The sequence below is a fragment of the Camelina sativa genome, chromosome 4 (genome assembly GCF_000633955.1).
Source record: "Camelina sativa cultivar DH55 chromosome 4, Cs, whole genome shotgun sequence".
Lineage (NCBI taxonomy): Eukaryota > Viridiplantae > Streptophyta > Magnoliopsida > Brassicales > Brassicaceae > Camelina > Camelina sativa.
The window spans coordinates 6,318,600-6,327,206 of record NC_025688.1 but is presented as its reverse complement, the minus strand read 5'-3'; the positions used below and the strand labels follow the sequence as shown (position 1 = coordinate 6,327,206).

Sequence of the window (8,607 nt, the reverse complement as noted above, 5' to 3'; positions counted from 1 at the left end):
GCGCGTCTGGACCACGCGCATCCGCGAGCGTCCACGTGTTCTGGCACGCACTCGTGGCCTCGGCGACGACGAGTAGCGCGAGGAGAGCGCACGCGCCGTGGGCGACCAAATAACGGCAGGTGAGGAAAACGAAGAGCACGGCGGCATGGTGAGCGGCGAAGAGCGAGTCTCCGCCGGCGGGGGACGGGAACACGGCGAGGTGGAGGAGATCGGCGAGGAAATAAGCGGAGCTGAAATCGAGAACGGAGTTTTGAGAATCGGTGTTGGCGGAGGAGAAACCGCGGTTAGGATCGGAAAACAAGGCGTTTCCCGCGAGTAATACGGCGGAGACGCCGTGGAGGAGGGAGATTAAACAGCTGGAAGCGAGAGGACGAGACTCTGGAGTCCAGTTTTTGAAAATGAATAAGTAACCGAGAAGATAAACGAAGATGAAGATTGAGAAGAACAATGGAAGATCTCTGGTGAACGTGATTGGTTCCATTAGTGATAAAATAAGTTGAAGCTTTTTGAAGACGTCGATACATATATTTATATTATATATAGTATATATATAGAGAGAGAGATGAAGATGATGACACGATGGAGATGGTTGAGGTTTGTTTAGATAATCGGGGAAAAGGGTTTGGTGAGGGGAACACCTAAAAACTACGCCGTTTTCTAAATGATATGTTTAATCTTTAGAAGGCTGTGTGACATTTTTTACTAATTTCATTTTCTTATGTTTTGTGTTCTTTTTTTCAGGTTTTTAAGAAGTGTATTCACTTTTAAATAGATTTCAGTATATTCAAACTTTTTATTCTGGCAACACTTGTTCTGTTTCTATAGTAACATTTATTTTTATTATGTTCGTTCCGTATAGTTGTCTCAGTTCTGTTGTCACCCTAATATATCATCAAATAACAAAAACATGATGTCATTCAAGTATCCATTGATAGATTGTTGTCCGAATCGGATAGAGATGACAAAATGTACAGAGAATCATTGTCAAGAACAAACGTAAAGATTAGATTCTTACACAAACAAACAATAATGGTCTTTGACTCTTTTTTTTTGTTTTTTTTTTATCTCTTTTTTTTTTTCCTTTTTATAATCATACACTGACTAAGGACTTCGAAAAGAAGTCTCGTGGCAAAAAGCTTCTAAGCGGTTTTACATCATTTAAACACCATACTGAGTTAAGAGAGATCCTATCCTGGATAGGCTATCCATGGAGGGCTAAGACCTTCATGTTTTGTCTGCGTGTGTTCACACATACGTGTACCTGCCCTGGCTATTGTACTTTTATATAATACATGTATATATTATATACACTTCTTCTTTTCGTTAATCGATTTCACCTTCTTCCACGTCGTTGGCTAGTTTTGGAACAGCGGGAGCCTGAGCCTCGGGTTCTTCTACATCATCATTATCGTCTTGCTTCATGTACAGTCCGAGTTTCTCAAGGGGGTTACTTTCTTTCAGGTTGANTTATATTATATATAGTATATATATAGAGAGAGAGATGAAGATGATGACACGATGGAGATGGTTGAGGTTTGTTTAGATAATCGGGGAAAAGGGTTTGGTGAGGGGAACACCTAAAAACTACGCCGTTTTCTAAATGATATGTTTAATCTTTAGAAGGCTGTGTGACATTTTTTACTAATTTCATTTTCTTATGTTTTGTGTTCTTTTTTTCAGGTTTTTAAGAAGTGTATTCACTTTTAAATAGATTTCAGTATATTCAAACTTTTTATTCTGGCAACACTTGTTCTGTTTCTATAGTAACATTTATTTTTATTATGTTCGTTCCGTATAGTTGTCTCAGTTCTGTTGTCACCCTAATATATCATCAAATAACAAAAACATGATGTCATTCAAGTATCCATTGATAGATTGTTGTCCGAATCGGATAGAGATGACAAAATGTACAGAGAATCATTGTCAAGAACAAACGTAAAGATTAGATTCTTACACAAACAAACAATAATGGTCTTTGACTCTTTTTTTTTGTTTTTTTTTTATCTCTTTTTTTTTTTCCTTTTTATAATCATACACTGACTAAGGACTTCGAAAAGAAGTCTCGTGGCAAAAAGCTTCTAAGCGGTTTTACATCATTTAAACACCATACTGAGTTAAGAGAGATCCTATCCTGGATAGGCTATCCATGGAGGGCTAAGACCTTCATGTTTTGTCTGCGTGTGTTCACACATACGTGTACCTGCCCTGGCTATTGTACTTTTATATAATACATGTATATATTATATACACTTCTTCTTTTCGTTAATCGATTTCACCTTCTTCCACGTCGTTGGCTAGTTTTGGAACAGCGGGAGCCTGAGCCTCGGGTTCTTCTACATCATCATCTTGCTTCATGTACAGTCCGAGTTTCTCAAGGGGGTTACTTTCTTTCAGGTTGAAACTTCCAAGTGCGTCTAAAGGTCTCTCGGGACTGGTTTCATCTGGTTTTGGAACCACAGGAGCCTCGGGTTCTTCTTCATCATCGTCTTGCTTCATGTACAGTCCGAGTTGCTGAAGAGGGTTATTTCCTCTGAGGTTCAAACTTCCAAGTGCGTCTAAAGGTCTCTCGGGACTGGTTTCATCTGGTTTTGGAACCGTCGCGCGAGCCTCAGGTTCTTCTTCATCATCATCTTGTTTCATGTACAGTCCGAGTTGCTCAAGTGGGTTACTTCCTCTGAGGTTGAAACTTTCAAGTGCATCTAAAGGTCTCTCTGGGCTTGTTTCATCAGCTGAGCTTGTTAATTGCTCAGGTGCACTCGAACTCAGCATCTCTAGGTCCTCGAGAAACCGCGAGTTCTCATTGATCTCTACAGTTTTCTCCATCTGCAGGGAAGTCAACGACATAAATAAAAAATATATAAGAAATCTCCATCATGTGGATCTTAGTAACTTACATTGGTGGAACACATTCATCAGTAAACGTGCTTCATATTTTAAACATGATTATACTTATTTGAGTGTTTTTAGGGTTCGTGATCCTCTAATGTAAGTCATGTGTTTCCTAATTACCTTCAATAAAGCTTGGCGAGCGGCTTCTCTTTCGAGTTCTCTCTTGCGCTTAGCCTCAGCAGCAGCTTCTGCAGCGGCCTCTGCTTCAGCTTGGCGACGAGCATCTTCAGCAGCCTTTGCTTCAGCTTGTAGCCGTGCTTTCTCTGACAACAAAAGAAGATTATAAGTAAAATAAATAAACTAGTGTAAGAAGGATCCATAGAAACAACAAAAAGTTAACAAATTGGGTTGTTAATATATAAACAACCTTTCTTCTTTTGCAGTTCGAGTTCTTCTCTTTCTTTGCGCAGCCTTTCTGGATCACCCTTAATACCATTCTGCTCTCAAGAAATATCAAATTCAAACCAAATTAATTCCCAAAGGATCAAGAGGACTGCTTTGAGGATACTGTAGAATATGTGATCCACGCATTTAACTCAGGATCAGCTAATGCAAATGCGGTAGTCTCTATTGTGTGTTCTACTAGTACGCTAATTAATATCTAGGTCCGTTCTACTACTATTATGCTCTTTCAGTTTATAGAAGTTCAGAAAAAGTAAATCCTCGGTAAAACAATAATACTTTTTGCTTTAAACAAACTAAAATAAAACAATTCTAATACATTTCTACGTTTCTATGACTGTTTAGACTAAATCCAAATACCCTGCTACAAAATATAAAACCCAAACGTTATTTCTATTCTTCCTAAACTATCGTTGTTAAACCAGTGCGCCAAACAATTTTACCAAGAGTTCTCGCCAGAAGCATAATCCACTCGCCACTTAAAGACTGATAAAGATAGGCTAAATTGAGGATAATTACAGACCTGTGAAAGTGGTTTCTCGCGTGCTTTTAGAATGATATCTGCAAACCGGTTCTTCAACAGCGCAGCTCTATAGCGCTTCTCAGATGAAGCTGGAGTCTCTAACATATTTCCTGAAGTGTTAAAAGTTGACAAAAGTGTGAGATTACTCACTTCATGGCTCAAATTGAGAAATAGGGTAACTCCTTCTCTCTACATCTCACCCTCATGTTGGCCATCTGATTCATCAGTACTAGGCTTCTGCTGAGAACAAATATCCATCTGCTCCAGCGCACCAGTAGATTCTGTAATGAATACACCAGCGATACAAACTGTAAATATGTATTTTTAAGAAAATTCTTCAACATAATTTTGTATCCAACAGCGATAACCAATGTCTATTCACATTTCCCTATTGTGACTAACTACAGATATTACAACAGAGTAAATTTTGGATAAACCTCTCCAGGAAACAGAGAGTAGTACAGAGGAAGTAGGGTGGAGAAGTAAAACTACAATCATATGAATAATGTTACGAACATAATAAGAATTTAAAGGAGATGAGTACTCACGACTTCCTTCAAACTCAATTCTTGTATTTTCATCTCTTTGCGCCTCAGAATTTGCAGTTTCAGGCATCTGAAAAGTTACCAACTGCATGTTTTAGATTCATAGGAAATTACATGCCTCAAAAAGCTGACATTATAGATTAATACCTTGGCAGAATCATCTTGAACCATGGGTTTAGCATCATCAGATAGATCTCCCGAGCTACCAGACTCCGAATCTGAAAAGCAACACTCTATCCAGTAACACACAGAATCTTTTACAATAACATGATGCTACATAAACCTACTAAACATTAGATTTATTAGCTAAGCTGTACATTATTTGATCAAAATAAAATAAAAAGCTAAGCTGTAGACTTTTATCCTACTGTTCTTCATGATACCAGAAAGAGGTTCCCTCCATGAAATCGCAGGTATCAAATTTAACAAACTTTCAATAATTATTACATCAACAAATGAAATTTTGACGAACTCCACAACCACCATAGAATTTGATAAGATCTAACTAAATTATAAAATTCAACAGACAGGAAAAACATTTGCCCAAACAAATAATCATATGGTAACAATACAAAAAACGATACCAATATCATACTATGAACATAGGCTGGAATATATAAATATATAAGCTTCTGATATATACATGACTACATGAGTTAGTGACATATTATAACATTCAAAGAGACCTACGACAAGAAAATGTTTAAGGAGTTGACGAATAATAATGGGTTGCAACTAACCACTGGAGCTCCTTGAGATAGGAGGTTCATTACCACCGACATACTCATCAGCCAATTCATTTCCTAGAAAAGGAACACAGAAGCAGAGCAAGAGTAAGACAATTGGTGAACACTGAGACCACTGACCATTATAATCCCGGAACACAATTTGCAAACAGAATTTGATTTTCACCTCGTTGCAGAGATGAAGTGCTCGGTCCTGATCCATTGATAAGCTGCAACAAAAGAAATCCGCTTTGCCTCAGTAAAAAAAATGTACTAAAATATAATCCAGCAGGTGAGATGATTACCTCTATTTCACATGGTTCAACATTCGCCTGTTTTGCTTCTTTATTTTGTATATATTCATCTAGAAGGTTTTGAAGAGTGACCAGTACTTCATCACTGAGGACATCAATGTCTATCTCAATTTCATCTTCTGCAATTTCTCCTCCATTCGAACTGTGCTTCTTCAAAAAGTCAATTATATGTGCAGGAAGTTCGTCGAGTAGTGATTCGAGTTGTCTGCCCAATCTATTTCTCTCCTCTGCTGACATAAGTGGCTTCACGGGTTCTGGAACACTCTCTCTAATAGGTGAAGCCATCTTTCTCTTCTTCGTTGGAGGGACAGATATAGCAGATTTCCCTTCGTCATTGAGCTCCACTGATATTGCAGGCACCGTTTGCATGCTACACGCTGGTAATTTTTTTTCGATAGTTTTCCACCGCGCTTCAAATAATTTACTAAGTATATCCCCCATAATGTGAACATCATGTCCTGGAGGGTTATATGTCATTGCATTGGTAAATGTAAGCCTCACATCAGCAGCAAACTCATGTGGGCTTGAATATACACCAGAGGCTAAGTTCTTCTTCACTGTCCCTAAGTCCATGGGATGTTTGATGATGGTGAGATAGTCAGGTATGTTCAGTTTCACTACATCAACTGGCGCCTGAAAAACCCAAGAATGCGGATGGGACCACAGCTTTTTCAGCAGCGTGTCACATTGCTTCATCAGTGTAATGTTAGGAGTGCTAGTCATAGGCTCTTTCGAAGACTCAAACTTCCCAGAGGTACCACGATTCCATCCACGAGAAGTCCCAGTCTGATGCCGAACTTTCTTTCCCGATCCCATTGCAAAATCAGATGGCTTCTTCGTATTGCTGACTCGAGATGATAGCTTATGAGCAGAGCTAAAACCCACCCTATCACTAGTAGACGACAAAGCAACTGAGTTCATTCTCTGCAACTCAGCATTTCTAAGAACTATCTTTGTCTGCTCCAGCTCCATTTTGAGCCGATATATCAAATCCCTCCTCTCAGACTGTGTCATATTATACAGAGAAATGACTTGTCTCTGGACACCATAAGGAACGTCATCATTAGAGTTCAACATAATACACTTCCGTGCAGGAGTAGTAGAATTCTCAGATGCAGTGACCTCAGTATCAATCTGTGCAGAACTCCCAGAGCCCTCTGATTCATTAGGCGCTTCAAAAGTATTCCGATAATACCCGCCCGGGAACGCAGCACTTTCAACCATCGTTTTGGCAAAGAAATTACACAGATATATATAATCAAATCCTCAGCAGCTTCTACAGCTCATTTACAAGAGACCTGCATCATACATATCTAATAACTTAATCCACAGAAACTAATATTTCAACGCTCTAAACCACAAAGACTGTTCCTTTTAGTTGCAACATTTTCGCAAAATTTCGACAGGGGCAAAAAAGCTTGTTATAACACAACAAGCCAGATCTAATCAAAGTGAAATAAGAACGTTGGAATCTCAAAAAAACCTGAAATATAACCGTAAAAATTAAACCTTTGCCATTCCAAATTTCAATTTATCTAGTTTTTGGATTCCAAAACTCGAAACCCTAGCCTGATACCAAATTCAATTGAAACCTAATCATTCGAATTGAGAAAACCCCCACAAATTTAAAAAAGATCGAATTTTACCATTTGCATCTCCTACAGCTGTTACCTCCTCTCACAGGTTTCTTCACAAACCAAATCTCAAACCTCCTCCCACAGAAATTAACTTTCAAATCAGACAACACGGAGCTTTGAAAATCTCAACCACAGACGCGACTCACCAGAGAAGAAGAGATGATCTAGAGAAGAATTCTCCCAGAAGATTTCACCGAAACCCTAGAATAAAAATCGCCCCCAATTTCGGAATCTCCTAAGATCCGTGAACCATATCCACAAACACGGCACAAAGTAGAAGGATTGAACAACCAAAAACCCTTGAATCTGGAAATTGACTAGAATCCAAACCTGAATCTCTCGTGACCACCAAATCGACGACAACCCTTAAAAGATCAGAGCTTTACCGTGATAAAACAAAAATAAAAAAGAAGAAGCTGGAGACAAAAACGAAGTCGAAGAAGACTCAGAGAAAGAGAGAGAGGAAAAAAAAAATAGTTTCTTACATTAATTTTATGTTTTTAAAAATATATACTTCACCGACAAAAGCCTACCTCTAATTTTCAGATCGGACGGTTCATATTGATTGAAGGACTAGCCGCCAGATCCATATCTAAAGGTTAATGTGATCTTGCCTGCGCGGATTTAACGACTTTACTTAACGTGCGTTTCCTTTACGTGTCCTACGTGGCAATATTTTTAAACAGGTGGGAAAACTAACGTGTGACGTTATTTGGACAGTGATCATTGACTTTTTATTACTGGTAGTGTTTGTAGTTGTTTGACTGGTTACATTTCTAGAAGACGTACTGGCAGAGCGGGTTCTTCAATTTTGATGGACTAAAGCATATTTTTATGTAAACTTTAATAAAACAAAAAAAATCACTACATTACTATTATAAAAAAAAAGTAAAAAGTTATTGGTATATACAGAACTAGACTTTTGCAATCCTTAATTCCCAAAAACATTCATTATTTTAAAATCATAACCTTTGATTGATAATAATCCAAAACAGATGATAGTATAACATTATAATAAAATAAGGTTTAAAATTAGGGAGGAGAAAAAACAAAAGCTTACCCATTACTCAGCAGCAGCAATGATCTGTATATAGGTTTTTTAAATTTTTAGTTTTGTTTGAAGAAGTTAAATATTTTAACATTTAGTAGAATTTAAATCTAATATTTAGAGATTTTCTTGTTAAAAACAGGAAACAAACAAAAATAATTAAAAAAAATCGACAACTCCTACAAAAAAAAAAACAGAAACATGTAAACGAACGGGAAAAAAACTATAAAGGGAAAAGAAAAAAACGTAATATAAAAACTGCTCAGTAGACTCGAACTGAATACAAACTACTTGATTAAAAGAAACATTGCCAGCTGACCTACTTCATCTCTTGAAGATGTAGCCTTAAAATTATTGCTATATAGTGTGGCCTAAAGCAAATGCTTTGGCTGTTTTATGGGTGGACCGGGCCTGCGTACTGAAGCAAATGCTTTGGCTGTTTTATGGGTGAGTGACTTCACTAGCTAAATGAAAAACGACATGGAGTCTGTAGTTGAAACGTAAAACGACATCTGTATTCTTCT

The 8,607-nt window shown here is 37.8% G+C and overlaps 2 protein-coding genes across 3 annotated transcripts in view; both read right to left on the bottom strand.

Moving 5' to 3' along the window:
* The window catches only part of LOC104779953 (transcription factor GTE8), a 9,988-nt gene extending 2,440 nt beyond the window's left edge, over positions 1 to 7,548 (bottom strand). The window contains exons 1-11 of one of the 2 annotated variants that reach the window (XM_010504389.2): positions 7,045 to 7,537; positions 5,390 to 6,696; positions 5,272 to 5,314; positions 5,100 to 5,162; positions 4,507 to 4,577; positions 4,363 to 4,429; positions 4,015 to 4,095; positions 3,815 to 3,924; positions 3,257 to 3,326; positions 3,010 to 3,152; positions 2,442 to 2,823 (exon numbers count right to left, since the gene is read on the bottom strand). In XM_010504389.2, the coding sequence (XP_010502691.1) occupies positions 2,442 to 2,823; positions 3,010 to 3,152; positions 3,257 to 3,326; positions 3,815 to 3,924; positions 4,015 to 4,095; positions 4,363 to 4,429; positions 4,507 to 4,577; positions 5,100 to 5,162; positions 5,272 to 5,314; positions 5,390 to 6,622 (2,263 nt within the window). In that variant the 5' untranslated portion in view covers positions 6,623 to 6,696; positions 7,045 to 7,537. Of the gene's footprint in view, positions 1 to 1,898; positions 2,824 to 3,009; positions 3,153 to 3,256; positions 3,327 to 3,814; positions 3,925 to 4,014; positions 4,096 to 4,362; positions 4,430 to 4,506; positions 4,578 to 5,099; positions 5,163 to 5,271; positions 5,315 to 5,389; positions 6,697 to 7,044 lie in introns of those variants that run through there. The other variant, XM_010504391.2, reaches the window with a different exon arrangement.
* On the bottom strand, positions 2 to 606 carry LOC104783397 (TLC domain-containing protein At5g14285-like; the record flags this gene model as incomplete). The annotated part of the gene is made up of 1 exon (XM_010508555.2): positions 2 to 606. A coding segment is annotated over exon 1 (480 nt), but the record flags the coding sequence as incomplete, so codon positions are not given.